At 36.0% G+C, this 26,966-nt stretch overlaps 1 protein-coding gene across 2 annotated transcripts in view; it reads right to left on the bottom strand.

Annotated features, from left to right (window-relative positions):
* Tll1 (tolloid like 1) overlaps nt 1-26,966 on the bottom strand; it is a 178,627-nt gene that overhangs the window by 18,548 nt on the left and 133,113 nt on the right. For both annotated transcript variants that reach the window (XM_075986871.1, XM_075986872.1), the window contains 5 exons: nt 25,740-25,885; nt 13,664-13,859; nt 12,023-12,148; nt 9,221-9,381; nt 5,313-5,493 (listed from right to left, as the gene is read on the bottom strand). In XM_075986871.1, the coding sequence (XP_075842986.1) occupies nt 5,313-5,493; nt 9,221-9,381; nt 12,023-12,148; nt 13,664-13,859; nt 25,740-25,885 (810 nt within the window). The remainder of the gene's footprint in view (nt 1-5,312; nt 5,494-9,220; nt 9,382-12,022; nt 12,149-13,663; nt 13,860-25,739; nt 25,886-26,966) is intronic.

Raw genomic sequence — 26,966 nt, forward strand, 5'->3', positions numbered from 1 at the left:
ATGATCTTTAGCATCCATTACCAGTTTTTCAGAGACAGGTGTGGAAGTGTGAGCAGTCTGAACAAAGACAAGAGTTATAGGAGGGCAATAATACAGCTATGACCGAAGCTGAACAAGCTTCCAAAACAGGTATAGAGTCACTCCTAAAAATCGTTTAATAACTATGGTGGTTTTTTTCATTAATATACTTACAATTAATTAGTTTGGGTATTTCATAACATTCAAAGACAGAAAAAGGTATCCTTGGTCCATTCTAAACATGGGATTAAACTTATGTATTTTAAACAGAGTGGTCTGGTAGATCTGCTTATTAATAAGTCATCCCCTGAAGGGGTTTTTGGTGTGTGAGAATGAAAACAGAGGTTAGAGTAGAAAGGAATAGACACTTTATAAATAGTCAGCATAGTCACTACAGGGAATGCAGCTAAAGGGAATTAGAGGGCAGCCAGCACAATGAGAGCCACAGCTACCACAGGGTGCCACCAAGCTGTCATTCCAAGCCCAGCATAGCAATTTCAATCAAACTGGAAGGCGGTGCCTGATGCACATCGCCCAGATGTTCCTTCCACACGTGAGAATAAGAAGGGCACAATACACTTCCATCTCAGTCAGGCAGAATCCAAAGTCTACACTCACGGCTGCTATTTCCAGCAAGAGCTGGTGAGCTTATGGTAGTACATACGAGATTCAATCTGATCAGTATTTTCCCTGAAGAAGTGGCTGAGGGGAAACATATTCATTCGTAATCTGAGAGCACCTTTAAAACACTTCACTTAATATTCATACATGCATATAATATTTGGTCAAATCCCCTCTTTTGCCTCCCCTCTCATTTCTCTTATATCTCATCACTACCTTTCATTTCCAACTTCCTATACTTTCTCTTTTTTTCTCTGCCCACTGAATCCACTTAATACTGCCAGTATGAGCTTGAGTGCAGTGGCATCCACTGGAGTAGGGGCAGCCTACCAAAGGCCACATCTTTGAGGAAAAGCTGACTTTCTCTCTCTAGCAGCCATCAGTTGCCAACAGCTTCCACAGTGGGTGGGACTTTGGGATCACCTCCCTTCTCTATGCTGGGATTTTACTTGATGAGTTTATATAAGTCTTGTGCATGCTGTCAAGGCTGCTGTGAGCTTAGATGTACAACTGCCCTGTTGTGTGCAGAAACAGTTTTGCTATAGTTCTCCACTGCTTCCGACTCTCACATGTCCACTCCTTCATCTGGATGAAGAGGGTTATAAGACTTAGCTGTCCCACAGAAATTGAGAAAGGAGTAAAGGACCACGGAGGACGCAATTAGCCAAGGGTCAGAGTTAGAATGCAGGTGGTTTAAAGGGAAAATGAGGAATAGTGGAGCAAGAAAGATTAAATGGGGTGTGAGACGGGAAGGCAGGGGAGAGGATGAGGAGAGATAAGAGACACTAAAGACCCTTGAAAACACAGAAAATGCTACTGCAGAAGCTTTCTATAATACGTGCATGCACGCCCATAAAAGGAGTTTGAATGCAATTACCCTACAACAAGAAACAATGACTTTTCTAGACAGGCATAGATTTGTCAGACAGAAAATCCATTAACTTAATTTTTTTCCGACTAATTTCTTATAATTGCCTAGAATCGATACATGAAAATGTGTTAATTCCTCTAATATAGCAGTAGCAGATACAATGCATGTTAATTTCTCTGGTAAATTTCCTTTTTAAGACCTATCTTTTATTCTTCCCCTTCAATATAAAACACACATTTAAAAGTGGAAAGAGCTAGAATATCTGTACTACTTTATCAGATACAACAGAAATCATAGTATGCACACACTACTCCACTGCATACCCTACAACTTGAGTGTATTTGTTTATCTTTATCCTGATGGACCACTTTTTGCAAGAGAACTAAACTTTTAAACAGATTTTTCTTTCTGAATAAGATAGAATAAATAATAAAATTTAGTTTTTACTGATAAATATTAAGTTTTCTAGTAACTGTTATTGTAAAGCATTTAAAATGACTGCATATATTATATTCTTGATTAGGATTTCTCTCTTAGTAACAGCTTCTGAGTTTTAAGAATAAAAATTTTAACTAAACCTCAATAAAAACAACTATCAATATTATATTAGAGGAGCATGTATATTGGGTAGCTTGTAATGAGATAATTCAAAGTTAATCCAAATATATTTTCATCTTATACGATTGTTCAGCTAATTAAAATCTGTATAAGTCGTAAAATTCTTTCACTTTCAAAGAGGACAGTCCATGATGCAATGCTTTACAGATCTAGAAATGTTTGGAGTAACAGAGAAGTATGCGATGCAAGAGTTTGTCATCTGACAGTTTCTTTGTATTTAATTCAGAGAAACATTCCTTAGGGGGAATTGCACAACATCAGAATCACCACATTTGTGCCACAACACAGTCATCTGGGCACTTAGAAGTGGCAACTATCTTATGTGCATGCACGTTGGCTTAGCTGTGGGTACGTAAGATGAGTAGGTTCCTACCCAGGTTCCGACAATAGTTTATAATCTACAACGTTTTAGATGATAACCTCACTAAGTAACCTTAGAACAAAAAGGAATCTACCAGGTACATTTGCTGTCACTTATTTATACTTTCTACTGTCATACAATTATTCCATAAAGCGACTCTGAATTCCTTCTGTCTAGTTTTGAGATAGTTCATAAAACTGTCCCACGACTCAAAGTTCTGAGACAGACCATGTTCGGTGATTTGGTTCCCATGACCATTTTTTTCTTTCTACAGTATTTGTGAAAATACTTCCATGACTATGCTTCAGCAAATCCCTAAGTAATGAATTTTCAAATAAAAAAACCTTTCAATTTACTAGAAAGTACAGTATGTTTATCTATGGTTTTTATAAACTTAGTTATACTGAACCACTTAACAAACCATTACATACTATTTTGTAAACTATTATGCTCAAAACACTATGAGAAATCTAGCTCTTTTCAATGCAAATACACAGCTAGACAAATACACAGTTTAGAATTCTGATAGTCAGCCATGTAGCCTTCCGAATCTCCATCTGCTGCCATCCCTTCCTTTAGCAACTTATGCCAAACGCAGCTTTACTTCCCTTTCTGGAGGAAATGTATTGCTTAGCGAGCAGAAAGACACAGGAACTGAGGTGCACAGTTCATCTAATCATGCTTAAAAATCCAAAATATCTTAAACCCAAACCTGGCAGATTTGTAAGACCTTTCAATAAATCCAAGAGAGAACACTGGGATTTTATTGTTTCTAACAATTATTATGGACTTTTACCAAGTGGCAGTCTATTAAAGAAACAAAAAGTGTCCTTTTTTTCTTCATGTCCTAAGGATGCTAGTGTAACACATTACCATGGCAAGGTCGTGGCTGTCTCTCATGGTCAAGCAAATGAATGGCAGACAAAGATGAAGTAAGGAGTGGTTGTACTGTGACATGGAGCTAAGCATTTAGCTCCTCGGGTGTCTCCATTCACAAATGAACGCAACAGCAGAGTTGGTACTTTTGTTGCTTTTTGACCTTAATTATCCAGTATATTTAGCAATACCCCTAGACATAATAATCTTATCTAAACTTTATCAAAATTAACTAAAGTCATATAATTTATATATGCTATTTTTCACCAGAGGAGTGACATAAATACAAATATCAGGTTGCTTCCTGAACATGATTGTATCAAAGAATATGTTTGATAGTGAATTACTAGTTATGGATGCTACCAAGGGATGTGGTCACTTCATGTGCTGAACTCGGGCTGTGCTCCTTTTACATCCATGTTAGAAGAGTGAAGCAAGGTGCTTACATGTCAATGCCATTGTCCTAACAATATGTCTCTCCAGTTCCTATGGCCTTGCCTGGCCAATAGTCACAAAGGCAAATTTAAATTTACTAAGAATCTATAGAGTTAAAGATACATTGGACTCAGGATTTGTTTAATAAATCTTTTAAACAATTTTTAGATAAAGTGAACATCTGAAGTAATGTAAAAGATGCTAGGTATCTTGGATGGTTTGCAGAATTCACTCATTTCATAAGTTCAACTTTTAAAATAAATATTTAGACAGAACTAAGATAACAGAGTTATCTCCACCTTACCACCAGATCGCTTAAAAACTTCAATATATACATTTACAAAATAGACAGGTCTGAAATTAGTCCTCTTTCTATTAGACTAGGAAATTAAAATTATATTTTGAATAATAGAAATCTTAAATGAATGATTGAAAAGCATTTTTAAAAGGTAATTAAATCTGAGAGAAAGGAGGGAAGGAGAACAAGGGAGCCCCAATCCCCTGTGTTTTGAGTTCACTGTATCTGACTTGGAACTCAACGGATCCTATGAACCATTAACTTCAATTACACTGAAAACTGCAAGCAAACCCTGGACATTGTAAATCTCATTAATTTTAAATGGAGAAAAGATGGCATAAATAGAGTTTAAATGAACTCAATTCAAATTACCTAGTATTAAAATATAATCGGGATTCAGTTGTGTTAAATCAGTTGCTAGCTACACAGGCAGAAGAGATTTCTGTGGTAAGGTTTATTGTAACCTATTTTTGAAGGTCAGAAGAACAGTTTTATAAAAAGTAGTTTCAAAACTGAGAAAATAATATTTACACACAAACATACACACACTATATATTTGTAAAAATTAGGAATTATTTTTATACTTCAGGCTCTAATATAAAAAATGAACTTTTAATTAATTTTAAAGTCTACTAACAGTCACAAACCATTAAATATTATGTATTTTTTGTATCTTTATATAACATATTTTAAAGTACATTTTATATTTCTATTTAAAGCTATATAAAATTATATGTAATATAAATTTCTTTTTCATACTTATTGTAATGATTTATGCATAAACAAGACAAAACTGGACATTGATTTGACCCTAATATATTAAAGAAATATAAAATGGGGAAAAATTTAGTACTCAAATGAAATCACAGTTTTTGAGGCAATAAATATTATTTGGAAAATCTGCCAGGTTGGGGGAGTCTGGCGTCATTATCACCATGCATACATATGGAGCAGTCAGTATGTAAAAATGCTGGAGTCCTTGTGCTAGAATTTGCTACAATATTTAAACTTATATACTAGCTACTGTTTGGAGACAGCATTTCATCTGGTTCTATACTATGAATATACTAACATCTGCACTAATCAAGCTGTTAAACTTTGCTCAGGCATTCCACACACCTCCCCATTACAGAAAGCGGAGAAGACAGGGCAGTTAAATCAGTGCACACTGGAAGACAGAAACTCATGTGTATACAGCATTTGTACACGCATACCTGAGAAAAAGTGTGCTTTAAAGCCCTTCTTGGATACAGTGTTGTCCGATTTGAATTCAATCCTCATGTTGTTGAAATGGGACGTGATCACTTCAGGTACATCAGCTCCACAGAATTTGCCGTGCAGTTTAGACTCAGAGGAAAGACCACTCCAGATCTCCACATAATCGTACTTGCAAACCTGGACAAACATGGTTGTCATGATCACCAATTAGAGAGAACCAGATAGTTGAGACTATAGTTAGAGAAACCTGTCATGACTTTCATTCAGTATCCCCATGGTATTCCTACTAGGATTAACACATAAAGGGAAAAAAAACCAAATCCAACAAAAATAAACTATGAGCAGAGGGTACAAAAATTTAAGAAATTTACTGTGGAAACCCTTCTTTCATCAATTTATTTGTACAATTCATATCATGTATCTTTTACAAAAATACCAAAATATGAGGAGAATTAAGATTTGTTCAAAGGTGGTATCTATGGGAAGAAGATAAGCTATGATTGCTGCCTTCATTTTATTTTTATTTTAAATTTCAGAATGAATTGTGATAACATTTGCCGTGTCTCATCTAACACTGATGACAAAAATATAAGATTCTATGCTACATTTTTCCCAGAATGACCCCTGTCAATAGAAGTCATCCTCTGAACAAAACCTATGTTTAGAATTTTTTTTTTTACAAAACATGTACAAAGGTAAACTTATCACATATGGTTGTAGTTGGCTAACAGCCCAGAGTTGGGTTTAAACCAGTACTGCATACCCTAAACATGACACCCTGTACCAAACAGCACCGATTACAACTCCAAGGAATAGGTAGACAATTGGTGGGTAGTACTAGAATCCTGTCTTCAATGCTTGTTAGAGGGCGCCTGTTTCTTCATTTCCTTCAGGGTTAGGTACTATAAATTATTTGGTAGGACTACTAGCGGATTGTAAACAAATGCTAAATCTCTTCAGTGGAATAAGCGGTGGATTTGTAACAAAATGAAGTAAGATCATCTGATTTATTTACCTCGCATCACAAAAATGCAAGGACCCAACTGCATGCCAAGTATTCTTAAGCGATTTTATGGCCACTAACAGATGTTTCCACAGCACACTTTTCCCAAGCTCTAACAGAGCATATGTATGCTACAGAATGCATCTTGCATGAGCAACCTTATTATATAAACGTATAATTAGCAAGGTTTAACAATACATACGATTGAACCCTGGGGCATGATCTGTACTTTGAAATATGTCAACTCAAATCACTGGGGATTTTTTTTTTTGTGATATTAATTAGGTACTAAATAAACAAGCTGCTACTGGGAAGAATGAAGTAATTTTTCTGCATACTTCGTTAGAGTGTGACATTTGTTGAGGGAGAACTCCATTTTAAAAGAATGTTTCAGATGCTGAAGGCTTTTACTATTGGCTTTCTTCTGGAACATCAGTTGAGAGAACAGATTAATGAAGTTTTGATTACCTCTAAGATTTTATAAGTCAAAGGTTTGCTTGGGTCTGTTACTGTAAACAGTTAAGTTATCAAGCTATGGAAATACATAGAATGCTGAGAAGGCTTCCCACACAGTAAGGCCAGTTTAAGAATTCTGGCCTATGTTAACAAGTTCACAGCCAGATGTTCTGTGAATAGTGGCCATTACAATGAGACCAAGGCATCCAGAACACAAAGGGGCATTTGTATAAAACCACCTCTGCCCCTTCTTCCTTCATAGAAGCTCCTTTTCTTCTCACACCACGAGTCAATTCAAAATGTCTCTCCTACCCCAATAATAGCTAGAGCAATAACTATGATAGCAGAGTTGACTCAACATTCCGTCAACATCAAGTCACATGTTGGGAGAGAAATCCCATTTCTGGAAAGTGTGGATCATATAAAAAGTTTTTCAAAATGTGTTATAATTATAGTCTTCATTTCAATAGTCACTCTGATTTGAGATAATTGTTAAGGAAAATTATGTTCCCTGCTTATTAAATATGTTAAAAGGTTTAATTGATGTCCATCTTATCATTTTTTCCTAAATATGATATTGGAAAATAATCTAAACAAATCTACTGGTGTGTGTGTGTGTGTGTGTGTGTGTGTGTGTGACCTTCATATGTGTGTATATGTAGGTGTGTATGCATGTGTGTAAGTCAGATGTCCACTCCAGTTATCATTTTTCAAAAGCTTCCTGCTTCCTTTTTATGGTAGAGAGTTATACGGCACCTGGAGGTCTAGTCTAGACTGAATGTCCAGCAAGAGCTGTGGGTCCTCCTGTCTTGGAGTCCCCAGTTCTGGGACTGCAATATGTGCAGCCATGCCCTGCTTTTTTCCAGATGCTGGGTGTGGAACCCAGATACTCACGTTAGCATGACAGGGACTTTAATGAATCAGCCTTCTCCTCTTCCCAGCTGATTAACTTTTCTGATTTGATAGTCCTGCCTACCTTTACCTCCCATAGGTCACTCTTCACATTTAATTCAAAGCCTCCAAAGAATTTATTTTTAATGCATAAAGTTATCTTAACAATTAAAAAAGATAACAGTTCTGATTAGCATTTAACTGGATAATGAATTGGTTGACTGTATTTTAGGTTCTAAAACAATGGAACATTTGTTTAAAGTGACATTTATTATATATCTATTTATGTGTGTTTTGCAGTTTATAAATCTTAAAAATATAAGATGATTTTCCCATTGCTCAGCTGATCAAAATAATGTTTATAATTATTTATTTTTTTCAAAAGCCCTTTCTGTCTATTATAAAAAAAAATCCATATAACCAAGTAGCCCAAAGAAACAGCTATTGAAATGCATTGGGTTTTAACTACCTAAACATCTTGAAAGTTCAAAGTTTATTATATGGTGAATTTCCTTTGAAAGGATTTTTTTTTTTGTAGATTTGGAAGGTACTGGGTAACATCCTAGCCATCTATGCCATCCAAGTGAGAGAACTGAAAAATAATCAACCAAAAAAAAAAAATAAGTCACAGACGGAATTTTTTATGGAGCACAGTTGCCTTATACCCGGTGATGCTTGTTTAATGGACACTTCTCACTTAGTCCTGGTACCCCAGTGTTTCCCAGGTGCTTTTTAGGGACAATTTTGTCTGTTGCCTACATTTGTGGTGCCCTCAGTTGTGCTTGATAATGATAGCTTTATTGTTATTAATGCAACAGAGAGTGAAAAACTGCAATACATCTTAATTAAAACTTGAAATCAAACAAAAAAGTTATCTTAACCATTACAAGTTGAATTATTGGAGAAAAGAATATTTCAAGCTGGTATGTAAAATAAAGGAAAATAATTAAAATAAAATAATAAAATAAAAATAAAATAAAAGCAATAAAGTGAATATTTCAAAAGCAAAACCATGAGTAGACAGAAAAAGGAACAAAAGTAAAAAATAAGTACACTAAAGAAGTTGTGTATGAAACCTACAAAAAATCCAATAACAGTGCCTAGAGGCATTCATACATTACATTTCTCATCCCATGTTTGCAAATTTCATGAGGTATAAAGAAAAAAGAAGGTAATTTTCATTATTTAATGTTTTTATTATACTTAGTCAAATTAAGTCATGTACAATTAAATATAAATGCAGAAATAAAAGTTAGAAGCAGGTACTTATGACCTTGTCCATAAAAATCATCCAGTGAAAACAAAAATTCAGCTGACATTTTCTGGCTGTCATTCCTATGCCTTAAATTCCACCTGAATTTGGTGTGTTTGTGGATAGCATACAGACATTTCCAGATCAGTGATTTCAAGGGTTTCAGTGTGGTCATATCTCAAAAAATTGATCCTTTAATTCAGTAAAGTGTATTTTGAAAAGGAATAGTAATGTCATTTAAGTTGTCAGTCTGCCTTGGGGTTCTAAACATGAAAAAGATGTTGCAGACTTTGCTCACTTACTTCATTGCCTTCCAGCTCAAAAAACTCAAACTTCACAGAGATTCTGTACTGACTTGGAGCGATCACTTGCCATACACAGTTTTTGTTTGGCGGGTATTCTTTGGGCCAGCCAGGGGTGGTTATGGTGCCATTGAGCTTCGTAAGAAGTCCTCCGCAAGCAGCTAGAAGGGAAAAGGAAATAGTATCAGTGCCACCCCTTCAACACCCACCATGTCAGCATTAAATGTGATTCAGCTTCTGTCAACTCGAGAAATTGTACTCTCAGTCTTTAGGTTTAGCAAAAGATTTTATCATCAAATCCCATTCATAGGCTGTAAATCATCAGCTTGGAAATGAAGAAGTACATTGTAAATAGCTTCAAATTTCAGTGACTCGTATGAAACCAAGTCCAAGTTTTCTTCTTTTTCATGCATGTAAAATACCTTCCAGTATCTTGATGACTGAAAAGTAATATAAAATAACTTTTATGAAATTAATAAAATTGTGGGAACTAAGGAAAACATACAGAGATAAATGATAGATAACTGATTGGCTGATGATGACTAAGTAGATAGAAATAACTGATTGAGAGATCTTTGATAGATACATACACATGCATACATACATATATATACATAGATACACAAATGTTTTAATAGATAATGATAATAGATGATAGATACTTAGAAATTGATTTGTAGATAGAGGGAGATGATGGATATATAGAGGAATAGATAAGATATGAGAGAAATGATGATGATAGATTTATAGAGATAGATGATAGAAAGACGATAGAGAGACAGCATAAGATATTCATATAAAATATTACCAAACCCATATTTTAAAATTACCATACTTTTCCCCAAGGTAAGTAAGACCATTTAACCTACACCAGCAAGAAACATAAAATAACAGATAGAACATATTATTACAAAGCTTTTAATTTTAAAAAATTGTATTCTTGGATATTTGATGATCTTTTTAGAATAGACACTTTATATTTCCTTTCTAAGTTCCTATTGAAAAAAACAAAGTCAGAGTATCACAAGGGCAAGTCGAATAAAACAAGCACACCCTACATATAGCTCATAACTAATTTCTGGGATGGCCAATAGTTACCTGAGATGACGCCTTTGTTTACATGCTTGTGTAAACATAGGTATGTGTGTATTTGCTATCATATTAGTAAGTATTCAAAGTGATGGGTTCACTCATTTTCACTGGGTGTTTGATAAATGACTATAAAGAAAAGATTTATTTCTAGGGGTCACATGTAAGGAATAGTGATGTTCATCTTGGGGACACAGATCTGTGTCCAGTACCTGCCTGTGACGTGCAGGCAGCAATAAAATTTCTTAGAGTCATTTGCCTTCAGAATTGATACACAATGGGCCACTTTAAAATACTTCACATTTTTCCCAACTATGCCATTTTCATTTCTGTATCTAGTGGTGTAGAGGGGAGGCTGTCAGTTAAGTACATGTGATGGAGACTTGAAAGGCCAAGCATGAATTCAAACTTAGGAAATAAAGAAGCAGTGTCATTTTTCAAAAGTAAGCCAGCAGGGGCGACAGCATCAAATATGAAGCAAAAAGTTTTACTGCCTTTTGCACTGATATATAATCACAGCCTATATATCACTGATGTATGAACAAAAGGCTCACTTTTGGGACACTTACATTTTGGTGGTGAAACTCTAAATTATGTGACTATAAATTGTAAACATCTGTGAAGATAGAACAGTGAGGATGGTGAAAGAGAAATTGACTGCAGGGAAGATCAGCCAGTGTGCTCTGCCCTTACACTGATGGGTGAAGCCTGTATGAAATGGAGGAACGGGCTGGAGAGATGACTCAGTTCTTAAGAGAACTGTTGCTCTTGCAGGAGACCTAGGCTGAGTTCCCAGCACACAGATAGTGGATCACGATCATCTGTAACTACAATTCCACGGGATCCAACATCCTCATCCATCTAAAGGCACGAGATGTGCATGTGGCACATTTATATACATGGAGGCAAGACACATACACACATGAAATAAAATAAATTAAAAGATGCAATGAAGGAAGAGGAATTAAAATGAAGCATCTTTAAATAATTAAGAAAGAACCTACCTATAGGCTCTGATAACAAATCATTGTATACAAGCTTTCATGTAAGATTTCAATGAACAAATGTAGATGACCATGACTAAAATGCCATTGTACAATAAATTTTAACTCACAAAAATATTTATTTAATTTTGTGCTACATTCTTATGTCTGTGTCAGTAGATAAATATGTGAAGAAGACCAAGTAAACAAGTGTGTTCTATGCATACAGTCTGTCAAGAAAATAATAAAAAAAAATAACAGATACTGAAATGTGTGGCTGAGGAAATATGGAAGGTTACATTCCCATACAAAGAATGGAAGTGGGTGGAGTGAGTACAGACACAGGGAGAGCTGGAGAGACAACTGAAGGGGTGATGAGGGAGCGGGTAGAAGAACACATGCAGAGCTAAATGTAGGTGATAGTGGAGCTGGAAACACATGTAGGTCTTATAGCCAGGGGAGGAAGAGATAGATGCTAGTAACGAGAGACCACGTGAGGTGTCATGTCTGCTGTGCTCACTGTAGGAGAAAATGACAGCACAGAGAGACAGAGACATCAAGATGGAAAAGGGAGGTAGAGACAGAGATACAGAGACAGATGCAGACAGACAGAAAGAAGAGGGATGGAGAAAGAGATAGACGGACAGGCAGGCAGGAAAAGAAGGAGATAGACACACACACACACACACACACACACACACACACACACACACACACACACAGGCCCTACCTTCACAGCTCCTTCTGTCTGGCCCCAGTTCATAGCCAGGCTCACAGGCACACTGGTAGCTGCCCAGTGTGTTGAGGCACCTCTGCTCACAACCTCCTCGGTCAGGTTTGGTACACTCATCTTCTTCTATAAAGTGAAGAGAGATGCAGAGCAGTTAGAGTGTTCAATCTCTGTTTGTGAGAATGTAAAACCTCTTCAAATGGGGTGCCTAATGACTCTGAATAAAACAGACCACTCATTCCTCAACAAAGAGGTTCTAATGACTAAGCCTTTGTTGTGCGAACTGTAGGAACACATAGTGTGGCACCCAAATCCAGAGAACAGGAGAGAGACGAGAAATTCACCTGTTTCAGGGACAACTGGAAGTCACCTTATCTCATACACTGTGTGTGTGTGTGTGTGTGTGTGTGTGTGTGTGTGTGTGTGTGTGTGTTTTCTGAATTTAAGGGCAAATGGAGATTACTAAATCCTGGAGATGTTTTGGAACTAAGTTGAAAAAGTGCAGCATCACTTACTGATTTCACAGTATAATTTGTGAAATATATCTCAAAACATGCTTTTAGAAGCTGGAGACACACACAGCTGAGTGGGAGAATATATGATTTGCATATGAGAAACCCCGGGTTTAATTACACACACACACCATATACAAATACTGGATGCACAAGCACAAAATTATATACTACACAAATACCTTTAAAAATATCATCAAGAAGTAGATTGTAATGATTATAACTTTAAAAAAATAATGAAACTTAGTAGATTACTAGATCTTTTAATGCTTTGTTGTTTTTATACAGATATTTAGACTAAAAATAAATATTCATATAAATGTATGCACTTTTATTGCGTAAAATATAATGTGCATAATATACATCAATTATATATAATGAACAAATATTAGTATATAAGAAACTCCAGTCAAATTTGTTTCAGACTCAGATATAATATACATTATTTTTAAATGTGCACAGAGAAAATGACAAGGTACTCTATAATTTTATCCTTCAGAAATAAACTAATGTCAATTATGCAAATACAACCAACTTGTAGAGACATATACCAGCAAAATATTAAGTGCTTTGACAAATAAATGCATAATCACAAGAAATAATGTTTTTACAACTGGCATATGACAAAGCCAGAAAAATTTAAGAATGTTGCTATATGTTTTAATAAATTTATATATTGAAGTAACAACTTTCTCCACCTTCCAATTTACATGGAGACCTTCTGCGCGACTCTTGTTGACAGTGAACTGTACTATTTAAATAATGGAAACAGATGTTTCCTATTGGTGAATTTCAGCATATGTAAATTATTAACCAATTTATCTTGTGAAAGCCCATGCAGATAAAAATTGTTCATTCTTTCTACTAGAAATTTTCATTCGCATGGTACACTTCAAATAACACACTTAGTAATATGCCTATAAATTTCCTATATGTAAATTTGATGTTACTTTTTACACTAAAATAGCTTTCATTTTATTCTAGTAAATACTCCCTAGCTTTAGAATATAAGAACATACTTCAACTTCTAAGCAACTCTTACCCAGTTTTACCCAGACTCAAAACTTAATATCCCATCTACCCTTAACAACACCAACGAAACACGAATTTGTGAGAGGGTGCAAATCACCTTTAAAAAAGTTAGCAGCAAAGCCTGCCTTGTTCACAGTCCCATCGGATACAAACTTCATCCACAGAGTGTTGGAAGTAGATCTTATGTCTTCAGGTCTGTCATAACCACAGAACCGTCCTATCAAGGGACTGTTTTCACTGGTTCCATCTCGAACTTCTAGGTGGTCATAGGCACAGCTGTCATGTCTTTCAATCTGCAATGGGGAAATTGTAGAAACAATCTGCTCAGCAATAGATATTAGTAAGAGAAGTGCAGTGGGAAGGTAATATGTGTTGTTGTGGCACAGCACTGACTTGGTAATATGAAGACACAAAGGAAGACACATGAATACAAAGACTTAACAGTTACACTGCACACAAAGGAACTCAACTATTTTAAATCCGTGGGATAGGGCATCAACATAGGATAGAGGTAACAGAGGGAAATGCATTGAGAGATAGACAGATAGGTTGATTAATTGATTGATGATTGGTAGAGTTGCACTGCATAGCCCAGGTTATCTTGGACTACTTATGTATTCCACTCTGGCCTCAAACTCAACATCCTCATTGCTTCATATTAAAAGTCATGTAGATTAAAATTTAGCAAGGTCAGGTAAAATGAATTTTCATATTAGCTTGACTACTGTTCTCAAAATCATAGTACTAACCAGGATGAAAAAAGGCACTATCAAAAATTTAAAAATAATTCCTTCTGTGCTTCAGAAATAATAATTGGCTTTATCCTGTTGATAACTCTCATTATGTTCTTTTCCTGGATACAAAACAATCATTTATTTTTTTTATTTATAACAAATTTGCTGTTTACTTAGTTACAATTGAAAGTTTAAATGCTTACATGTACAAAAGTGTATTTCCTAGAAAAATGCTTTTTATGATATTTTATGATATTTTTAATAATATTTTCATTAGTACCTACTTACAGATTTGACATTATTTATATACTAAATAACAGGTATCTGGCACTGACTAATAATCTAGAATGTAAATTGCATTCACACATCGTAAATGTTTGCAGTTGAGCGGCTTAGCAAATGGAGTGTTCCTCATGTATATAAATCCACAGTGTTCAGAAATGCTTCATCCCTTCCCAACACCAATCTGAGAGACTTTATCAGTGAATGGAATGCTGTGGTTTACATACTTTTCCAGGGTAAACCTGAGTGTAAATCCTATACAATGAATCTCCTCCACCGACGCTAATTACAACTATACTTCGACTTGGGACTACAACATCAAGCACAAACAGAAATGCAAGTTATTCCACTTACATTATGCATTCAAGATTTTCCAGTTATATTAGATTTTTTTTACTGATTGATATTTGGGAAGGGTATAAATATGGCTAAAGTTAAAAACTGAATTAAGAAGATGGACAGGTGACTCAGTGGTTAAAAACACTTGCTGCTCTTACAAAAAACCCTGGCTTAGCACCCACACAGCAGCCCACAACTGCCTGTAACTTCAGTTTCAGGGCACCCAAATCCCTCTTCTAACCTCTTTAGGCTCCTGCAATGATACGGTACATGTATACTCATAGGTTCACCACATACATAAAAATTTAAAAGAATAAATATCTAAATCAAACTGATGGATGTTAAACTAGTAACCATAAGTTCCATAAAAAAATAAGAAAGCTAATGACATATAAAAGAAAAAAAATTTTAAAAAGGCAGTTTCCTCTACAGTTAACGCATAAGCATAGATAATTCAAGAGCTAGGCACTACTAGATGCAATGTCATGCAAAATTGACATGAAGTGACTATGTTTTGATAATAGCATTGTTCATTGATTGTAAACTTAAAGGTAACCAGAGCATAAACTCTCCATGAATCTGGCAAGTTCATTACAATGTAAACAGATCTAATATCCATAGAGACAATGTTGAAAGTAAAAGTGAAATTTGTACATGTTTTTCAAAAGCTTATATTTAACTGGCCTTGAAGGGCATCTGAACACACAAGGGGATAACAGGTTCAGAGTTACAAAGAGGCTCTGTGCTTCGCTTCATGACTTTGAAAACTCATACCTTCAAAGGCTGCTTAGTGGGGAACCCAGGAAAAGGTGAATGGTTTCTATTTAGTGAGAGCTAAGATAAAATAAATTGTACAAAAGACATCAGATACACCACTTTTTCCATAGTCTTTGGATGACTGCTTGCTTATAGGAGGACTCAGAGAAAGGATCAGACCCTGATTTATAACCCATCCAGCCACACAATGCCTTGCTACACTGTATACATCTTAACACACATACATACACAAACACACACGTATGAATGCATGTGGATATATATGTACATATGTATATATATGGTAATGTTTGCAATGTCCATGATCAGAATTAAATGATTGATTAAAGCCAAAATGTATAAACAACATCTATCAATTTATATATGAATAGACAAAAAATCTAATGTGCAAAAACAAGGAAATGTTATTTGATCTTAAAAGGAAAATTAATTGTGATATATACTACTTTATATATGAAACTTGAAGAACAGGAAAAATGGAATAAGCTAAAAGTAATTCTGAATTATTCTGCTTACATGAGACACTAGACTACTCAGTTCATAGGCACTGGAAAAATGGGTGTTTTAAGGGACTAGAGGTAAAAGGAAATGGCAGTTGTCATCTAGTGGCTACAAATTTATAAGTGGTAAGATAAAAAGATGTCTAAATACTGTCATCAAAACATTATGAAACATTCTTTTTTCTTATTTTTTATTTTTGAGATTATAATTTAATTACAAGATTTATTTCTACCCTTTCTTTCCTCCAAATCCTCTCATATGCCCTTCCTAGCTCTCCTTCAAATACACAGCCCCCTTTTTTCTGTTAATGTATGCAAATATGTATATGTACACACACACACACACACACACACACACACACACACATATATATATATATATATATATATATATATATATATTCCCAAATGTAACAATTTTAGTCAGTGTAATTCTGTTTGTATATTTTCAGGACTAAATGGTGCATCTAAAAATGATTATGGGGTACATGTTATATATATTTGTTATAGTAAATAATCTTAAAAATGTCATAAGCAAATGAAGGTCTAAAGTATTAGTTCAATTAACATCATGCAATCAAATATTAGTATTGCAATCAAAATGAAACATTATAGATAATGTGACATAGTGGTGTACACTTGGATAAACATTAAAAACATTTTTGCTTTTGAGAAAAAAGTGGTAAAGACAACTATGATTAATGATTAAACAATTTATATTCTAGTGGAACACCCCAAAACAGTAAGTAAGTAGCCAGCAGTAAAACGTAAGCCAATTAACACCTTCTATCCTGGATTCTTAGTATATTCTCAAGGCATATCTGTTTACTGTAAGCTAATAAAAAATATTTAAAGACACAAAATGATTGCTTTCTGATAGACACAACAGCAAGGCAAAAACTCGCATGTATAGTCAGAACGTTGAAGCATATTTCAAGGGCGGTTGAGATTGTTAAGCATCTCTGGCTTACATAAGGGCAGTATCAGCCAACGGGGGTGTGTAGCCATGCTGACAAGTCCCTCAAACTTAATCCCACTTGAATTAATGCATGTGGGGATTTCAATCTAAACAAAACTAAGCTCAGAGTTTATTTTACTTCTTTCTGTTTTGTTGGCATTTCTTTGAAGCTGTTCCTGTAAACATTTCCAGTCTCCCGATTTTTTTCTGCTATAGTGCTTCAGGCCAAAAGTTCTCAAATAAAACAGTACTAGAAGATCTTTTACTGATAACACTGCCAATGAAAGGAGTTTAAGTGGTACAAATAAATCCCATATCGCATACAAACTTACTTTTCTGGGTTGGTGTTAAGAGGCAATATATTCAGTAGCAGAAGAGAAAACTTCCAGTATTGGCCCATTCAGGATACAATATTTAAGAAGGCCATGCACTGGTAGACTCATCCATTGTGGTGATGCTCTCTTTAGAGGATGAGTATTCACTGTGTCCTTTGTCTATCCCTCCTTCACAAGGGCCCTGAGCCCATTTCGTGAGACTCCACCTAATCACTCTTAATTACCCTAAACTCTAATATCAGCACAGAATGGGTCTCAAGCTGTGAATTTTGAGAGGACAAGCTTAAAGAACACAGCACTTTCCAAACGGTATGACTAGGGAGACCCTCTAATTGGTATCCATTCCTGCACAAAGCTATATGAAGTTCACTAATAAAGTAACATGTCCAGTTTTTTTTCTGCACTTACATAATAAAAGTGGCAAAGCGAACAGTTAAACTATGGCACACACACTAACTCCAAAGGACAAATGGTGGCCAATTAGTGAGAGCTTTACAGCAGATGTCAATCAAATGAGGGATAATTTTATCTCAATAGTCTTTATCTGAAGGAAAAATATTACACAGATAAGGGAAATGCAAAACTTGAAGCACTTTTGAAAGGAGGTAAAAGCTGGACTAAATGAATTTAAAACTGTTTCACTAGCTAAAACAACAACACAGTTGAGAACCAATAAGCTCGTTTACCATAATTACACATTTTCAATATAAAGGACATAATATTTATTGGAAAGTAGAGGAGATGGTGAACAACCCTTTCTGGTTTCTTATTTTAGTGGGATTGTCTTAAGCTTTTCTCTATTTAGAAGGATATTGAGTGTGGGTTTGTGACATGCAGCCTTTATATGATGCAGTACATTCCCTCAGGTCTAATGCCCTCCATGTCTTTTATCATGAAGAACATTGAATATTGTGAAGTATGGTTTCCACATATATTGAAATGATAGTGTAATTTTTATGTCTTTGAATCCATTTATGTGATTTAGTGCATTTAGTAATTTAGGTATATTGAACCATCCCTGCATCATTGAGATAAGGCCAAATGACCTGTTCATGGTGGGTAACTTTTGTTTAATATATTATGTATTTTACTGAGAATCTTTGTATCTTTATTCATCAGAGATATTGGCCTATAGCTTTCTGTTTTGTTGAATCTTTACATGGTTTTAAGAGTAATGTTAAATTTTCATAGAAGGAGTTTAGAAGTGTTCCTTGTGCCTCTGCTTTTTAATAATTTAGGAAGTAATAATTATAGTTCTTTGCAATTCAGGTAGAATTCTGTTGTGCATCCATCTGGACCCAAATTTTTCTTATTCAGAGTTTTTTGTTTTTGTTTTTGATTTTTCAGTTTCAATCTCTTTGTTGGTTAAGGGCTTGTTTAGGCTGATGACTTCTACTTTTTTTTTTAACTGTTGGGGTTTGCATGAATCTAGAAATGCATCCATTTTAGGTTTCCTAGCTTAGTGGAATGGAATTTTTAAAAAAGTATTCCCTTATAACGTTATGAGTTTCTTTGGTGTATGTTAAAAAGTTTCTTGTTCATCTCTGAGTGTATAAGTGCTGGAGGCCCTTGCTAGAGCAAAAGGGGAAGAGAAGGAAATTAAAGAGATACAAATAGACAAATAAAGAGTCAAATTATGCCAATTTATAGATGATATGGTATTATACATAAGGATCCCAAATATTATAGCAGAAAATTACTAGAAATGATCAAAAGTTTCATCTAAGTAGTAGGATACAAAGTCAACTTATAAATCTCCTTAGCCTTCTATCTTTACAACAACATGCACACTAAGAAAGTGTTAATATACATATTCTCATTTGTATTATCTTCAAAAGAATAAAATATGCAAAAATTAATCCAACTGAGAAAGTTTCTACAATTAAAAAAAATCCAATCTCTGAAGAAAGAGGATGAGAAAGGCATTAGAAATGGAAAGACTTCCAGTGCTCATAGATTGGTAGACTTAATATTGTAAAAATGACCATCCCACCAAAACCAGATTCCAGTCAGTATAACTGTAATCAACATCTCCATGATATTCTTCACAAAACTAGGAAAAAAGTGCTCACACTCATATGGAATCATAAAAGACCAAAGACATCTAAACTAATTCAGAGCAAAATATTTTAATTCCAAAGGATTGACATACCAGATTTCAAGCTTTATTACAGAACTATAGTAATAAAAATAGCAGGGATCTGTCCCAAAAGTAGAGATGTACATCAAGGGGAGGGGGGACCCAAATGTGAGTTCACATAACTTCAGCCATCTGATATTTGACAAAGATGTCAAAAACAGACAGTGGCTAAAAACTAACATCTTGAACAATTGGTTGAGGAAAAACTGAATGTCCATGGACAGAAGAATAATATTAGACTTCTGTCTACATCTGATAAAAGAATAATATCCATAATATATAAAGAATGCAAAAAACAAAGACTCAAGAAAAAAATGACCCAGCAAAAGTGGGCTATATATTTTAAGAGAGTTCTCTCAATAAATAAATGCATAAAATAATTGTTCAACATCCTTAGCAAGTAGGTAAATTCGAATTACAACTACTCTGAGATTTCATCTCATCCTAGTCAGATGACTAAGTTCAGGGATTCCTCTGATAAGAAAGCTGGTGAGGATGCAGGAAAGGAAAGTCTTTATTCAGTGTTGGTGGAACTGCAAGTTGATGCAGTCACTGTGGAAATCAGTGAGGAGAATTTGTCAAAAGCTAACCATAAACTTTTATGATATAGCCAAGCTATCCCACTCCTTGGTATATGGCATCCTAGTATACAGACAGCTCAGCTATGTTTTTTGATGGTCTAGTTACAATAGCTAAAATATGCAATCTACCTAAATTTCATTAAATTGATGAATGAATCATGAAAACTGTGATACATACACACAATGGAATTCCATTTGACTGTAAAATAATAAAAAAAACATGTCAATAGAACTGAAAGATATTATACTGAGTGAGTTAATCCAGACTCAGAAAGGCAGACATCACAGGTGCTTTTTTATTTGCAGACCTAGTTCCAAATTTTTACACCTAAATGTATAAGCTGCAGTGACCTCAGGAAGTTAAGGTCAGAGGGAGGGGGAAGATGAGCTACAGAGAGCTGCATAAATCCATAGAAAACTCACTCAATTTGTGTTTCATAGAAATACAAGAGTCTCCCCAAACAATATGATCTATTGCCATTGTCCTTGGTTGCCTTTTCGAACCTGAAGGCTGGACCAGATTGCTGAAGACCACCCACACTCAGTACTTGAAGGAATTGAACTGAGCATGACTTGGAGGCTCCTCTGAGAGGACTGCCTTTCATAGCATCAGAATGTGTTATCAAGCTACCAGAGAGAAGAATCATCACTGGTGCTATTTATCTGTAAATCTAAAAATAACAATTATACTCAGGTCAGAAAAATATTTCCAATGGTACAAGAGCGGCACATTTATCTCAGGGTAACCAAAAGTTTTCTTATTGTATTTAAGGTCCACTCAATAAGAGGGGTAGCCCGCCTGAAACCATAAAGCTAGCCAACTACCTGGGACTGGAGAGGTCATGGTCTTGAGCAGAGAACTGACTATTGTCTTTTTTCTTAAACAATTTCTAACTATATACCAAATATTTATCTTAATACACATAGGTAAGTGTAAATCTTAGCCCTCATCAAGTTTCTTTTTGCCACAGAGACCATTACAGAAATCTACAATTGGTCAAAATACAGAGAACAAATGGCTATGGGTGACCAACTCTGACTGATACTTTAGCAACACAACCCCTAAGACTAGGAGAATGTTGGAGGAGGAGGAGGAGGAGGAGGAGAAGGGGGGGAGTGGAGGAGGAGGAGGACGAGGAGGAGGAGAAAGAAGAAGAAGAAGAAGAAGAAGAAGAAGAAGAAGAAGAAGAAGAAGAAGAAGAAGAAGAAGAAGAAGAAGAAGATGAAGAAGATCCTAAGTACCTGAATTCCATGATGCCTGTTGTTAGATAGTGGATACTATCTATCAACATTAATGAAAACATAGGCATTAATGGAAAAAAGGCACCTGTTAAATCACAGGGCTTTGATTGCCAAAACAAGACCAGCAAAATGACAACACCAGTTGATATGCCAATATGGAGAGGAGACATTCCATATCACCCCAACCCTGAAGGAAGACTAAGGTGGTCAATGTCTGCTGAGAGAGGGAGAATCAGTTTCCTCAAGGGATAAGCTCCCACATAGGCTGCCCAGTCTCAAATACTTACCCCTGTACACACACGCATGCATAAAATCAGTGCTAAATACCCCTGGTAGATTGTGTATGCATGTTACATGTGTATATAAATGTGTGTGTGCATGTGTGTGCAATAATAATAATTATGTAAAAATCATGAACTAGGGAGAATAAAGGACAAAATATTGGAGTAGCTGGGGGAAATAAAATTAGGAGTGATATAAATAGAGTAATTGTGCACAAAGTCCTCAAAAACTAAAATGAATAAAAATTGAAAATAATATAGACAGTCTTTTTATTGGAAACATGGTATTTAAGAATTTCCTTTTTAAATCTATTTATTTTATTTGATCGGCATGATGTTTTGCTAGCACATATGTACCACATGCATGCCTCATCCCTGTGGCAGTCAGAAATCTGGAGTTATAGAAAGCTATGATCTGCCATGTCGATTATAGAAACCAAACCCATATCTAAAATCCAGAAATTTTTAAACAAAAATAAATAGAAATACATTTTTAAACAAAAATAAATTCCCATAAAATAATTAAATAAATTTAACTAAATGCTTTCTAGAGCAACCGAGGAAACATGTTCTGTTGATCTTTTTATACTCACAGTATTGTAATTACTTATGTTCTGTAAAGTTGTTGAGAACATGTGAATTAACAAGTGTAGATTCATTGCTTCTTGGCAAACATGGTTTTGCATTTCTGTGAGATTCCAGTTACAAAACGTTTTATCAACAAATTTCTGCACAACCTTGTTTTAAGTGTATTTCTATTTCTGGATACTTTAATTTATATTGTCAGTTCATTAACACTGAACTCACAGCCAACAGCGCTGACTCATGCCTGCATAAGGCTTATCAAACACACATCTCTTCATAAGGCACATCACAGCTTGTAAAGTGCCTGTTAGGTGCTGAGTGTGTGCCTGTAAATGATCTTAATAAAATATTGATTTGAGGCTTCCATAATTTTTAGCGAGTAGGAAAACTAGCAAGCAAACCCATCCAACTGTTTGTGGATACCAATGCTGGTTTCATTTTAATCCGTATATAACTCAGTGAATGACTAAGACTTGGGCTCCTCCCCTAGGAGACTTGGGGTTTGGTGGGACACCTGGTCTCTGGCCTTTCTGAATTTCTTAGAACTCAGTTTGTCTACTCTGACTTCAGCCAGAAAGCACACCAAGTCTCCATAGTCTAAATTTAACTTACCTATTTATTCTTAGTGAATCTGCACTGAAACTCACGTACTTAAAGAGAAGTATCAGTGATCTATCACTTTAAACCCTCAAACACGGGGCACTCTCACACCTTTAGCCACACAGAATAGCACAGGCAAATTCTCTGTTCTTTATAATCATATTTTAGTGTGAAACAAGAAACAAAGCTATAAATACAGATTCTTAGCTTAAATACAAGCAGTAATAATTGAAATGAACAAAATTGTGTAATAGTTTAGCATGAACTGTGAGTAATAGAAGGGTTTAGACTGAGATATAAGGCATATATATTTTAAAGAAATAAACAGAGATGTAGATGAAGTGAGAGAGGATCACGAGAAATGTTGAAAGGCCTAGAATCAGAAGAACACTGAAAGCAAAACCTGCCATGTGGAAAAAGTTGCATAGGAAGACAAGGACAATCCTAAGATTGGCAGTGAAGGGGTGAGAAGCGGAGTGGGTTGAATCACAGCAATTGAATTTGGATTTTATTTTAAACTCAAAACCCTTTAGATGATTGTAAGTGATGTTACAACCTTATACTACACAGAATGGAGTTAAGGTCTTAGGGCCTTACCACGAGTTCCCAGCAAAGGAGCAGAGAAGTGGCTAGACAACCGGTATAAACCACGATGTAGTATTGTTTAAGTGAAGGAGTAGAGTTGTGGGCACTATTTGGAAGAATATTGATATCATGTACTTGTAGTTGGAGGCTGCTCATTAGTTCCTAGCTGCCATTTAATCATTGTTGATTGATGGAATGATTCAAGACCACTGTGCTTTTGGGATTAAGCTTGGCAGATATAACCTTTTATTACTACCTCTAGTGTTTTTTTCTTCATTTGGCCTTATTTCTAAGGTTTCCACCTCCATTTTTGTGCTGCACATATTGAAATATGCCAATAGGAAGCATGAGCTAAAAGGCCAAACAGTGCTATGATAATACAGATTCTGTGTGATTATTCGGGACCTAGGCGGCTGGGAAACAAATGAACAGCCTCCACCAAGTACTGAAATGAATGAGAAAAAGGATTGTGTTTAGTATGTAGTTGAAGCAGGCAGGGGGGTCCTAGTTTAGTCACTTAAGAAGTTTCACACATATTTAAATGTGAAAAATAAAGTAAGTAGCAAGTGCAAGCTGGAAGATATAGGGTCAAAGACAGATTGCACAGGCCTGTGTGTGAGCTGGGAGATGCTCTAACTGCATAGATGTCTTCTAGATGTCTCTGGTGCTGTCTCGATGGGTCAAAGACATGACCACCCTCTTTGCTTAAAGTGTGAAATGTGTTTCACCAGTGATAGCATGGGAACCTCTACAGCCTTCAGATGGCTTGGATATTGGGTCAGTCTTCTTCTGGTCAGCAGGAAAGTATTCCTCAGTTGTGGCATCTGGATTTCCAACTCTTATAAGGACCCACCACACTGACAGATCTCATCAGTTTGTCCCCTATCACTTTAAACTCTCACTTTCTAGATTCTTTGACTACTGAAGCATGCTATGCAGTCTTTAAAACTATTCCCCTCATCTTCACTTCTAATTGTTTCCTTTCTTAGTTCTTATTGTACTACAGAGAAAGGAATGAAGGAGAGGAGGGAGGAAGGGAGAGAAGAAGGAAAGAAGGGAGGAAGGGAGGGAGGGAGACAGAAGAAAAGAGGGAGAGAGAGAGAGGGCAGAAGGGAGGGAGGGGAGAAGAACAGAGGGAGAAAGGTAGAGAGGAGGAAGAAAGGGAGAGAGGGAGGGAGGGACGGAGGGGGAAGGGAGGGAGGATGGTGAGAGAGGGAGAACAGAAGGAGATGAAGGAAGGTAGAGAGGGAAGGAGGGAGAGAAAGAGAAAAAGGAGAAATGAAGGAAGGGAGGAAGGGAGGTAGGGAGAGAGTGAAAGAGGGAGGGAGGAATTAGCCATCTTGATTAGTTTCATGGTCAGATCAGATTTCAGTTCATAATTCTGATTGCTCTTTGGTGTATTCTATTTTATTGCATGTACGTGTGTGTGTGTCTGTGTGTGTGTGTGTGTGGTGTATATTTATCTACATGTGTCTTCACATGTGGATGGGCAATTATATGTGTTGGGGTGTGTTTACATGTAGACTCCAGAAGTTTAGGTCAGTGTCCTTTCTAATGTTCCGCACTGAGGCAGATCTCTGACTTCAGCCAGAGTGTAGGGAGTTTGGATGGTCTAGTGAATCAGTTTTCCGGTATATACCCTTTCTCACCTCCAAGAGTGCTGGGAGCACAGGTGGCTTTTTATGTGGGTTCTGGGGGTTCCCAGGCAGGTGTTTGATCCACTGAGCTATCTCCCACAAGCATTGACAAGTAGTTTTTGTTGAAGTTAAAAGCTTCTAAGAATGTTTAGAATTGTATGTTTGATATAATTAATTTTTGTAATCATATAAAAGCAAAAGACATTTTCTCCCTTATAACCTTAAAAGAAACCTCTATAGGGAAAACAAAGATTCTCAGATTTAATGGACCCTCCAAGAAGTCTACAATAGAAGCACATGCATTTGCTGGAAAAATGAAAAGGCTTCAAAACCTATTGTCAACACTTCAAACATTCTATTTCAAATAGCACAGTTAATGTAAACTCACTTTAATCTTCTTGCAAATGTCTGTAACAAGCAAAAAGAAAAAAATAACCTTTTCTGCTTAATGTTACCTTTTTATAGGCTACCCTCTGCTGCTTCGCTGATTAAAAGGCTGATTTGCTCCTTCTACACTGACTTAATGAGACGTCTCGTAAATGCCGCTGTCATTTATAGAGCACATGCCCTATGAAGTTTTCCTAAAAGACTTCTTACCTCAAAGGCCTGAAAGGTCAGTCCAACATGGTAGCCCTCGGACACGACTATTTTCCACACACACTCTTTCATTGGCCGATAGTCGTCTGGGTAATTGGGTGACTGAATCTGCCCTTCATTTTTCCGTATCTCACCTCCACAGATAGCTGGAGAAAGGAAAAACAAGCAATCAAATAAACCTCAGCATGCCATGTTGTTCTATTTTTCCTCAAGCACAGCATTTGAGGTTAGTTCCTATAAGAACACAAAGACCATCTTAAAATGAAAAATCAAAGCTGGACAGCTGTAGTGTCGTAAAGATCATGGGATAAACACAGTCACTTGACTACACATAAAGGATGACAAGACAAGGAGTCCAGAAGTTTCCATTGCTGTGATGTCTCCCTCAGAACTAAAATCAGTTGTCTTTGTTTTTACTTGTAGGCTGACTGTAAACATGTTGGTGTTACCTGAGTTGGCCCTGTGATTTCCTTGGATTTTTCAAACACAGGTGAAGCAGCTCATTAGCAAACAAGTTTTACTCTAGGACCCCTGGGGCCACTGACACCGGCATGTGCCATGTGTGTGGCATGGTGGTCCTGCCTGATAACCTCTCCTCCCCAGCCCGGAGGTGAATCGTTGAAACAAAATTCTCCCTTTGACTTAAGACTTTAAGGGAAGTAGGGCTCTCCCATCTTGGAAACTACTTGATACCCTGCACTGGGAAAGGGCTTATCCACACATAACATGCCCAGAAAGGCTGTTTTACAGCCAGGGAGCATGATGCAGGCTCATTGTCTTCAACAAATACAGAACAAGCGTGTAAGAAATTCTTCCTCACTTGCTGACTCTCCCATTTAGACAAAGCATGTTTCAGAACTGTGCACAATCACTCTCTGTGCAGTTCCCCAGAACAGAGTGCTTCACCACTACAAGGGTCAAACAGATTTTTTGAAAAATCGGTGCAATATAAAATGTTAATTTCTCTTAACATTTCATGGCATCATGAAACAGACTTTAGAATCCCTATTTGCTTTGTCTCACCTGTTTCATGGCTGAATCCCTTACGCTAAAAAACAATTGTTCTTTACTTTTAAGCTGGTGAAGTTATTTTTATTCAAATTATCCTGTGATCATTGACATATTGGTTCATAAAATTATGTAACGGCAAAATGAGCTTTCCCTATTGATTTTAATGAAACAGAAGCAAACAACATTCTGCTGAGACTGGGGGGAGAAATGACTTCT

This window comes from Microtus pennsylvanicus, chromosome 9 (assembly GCF_037038515.1).
Source record: "Microtus pennsylvanicus isolate mMicPen1 chromosome 9, mMicPen1.hap1, whole genome shotgun sequence".
Classification (NCBI taxonomy): Eukaryota; Metazoa; Chordata; class Mammalia; order Rodentia; family Cricetidae; genus Microtus; species Microtus pennsylvanicus.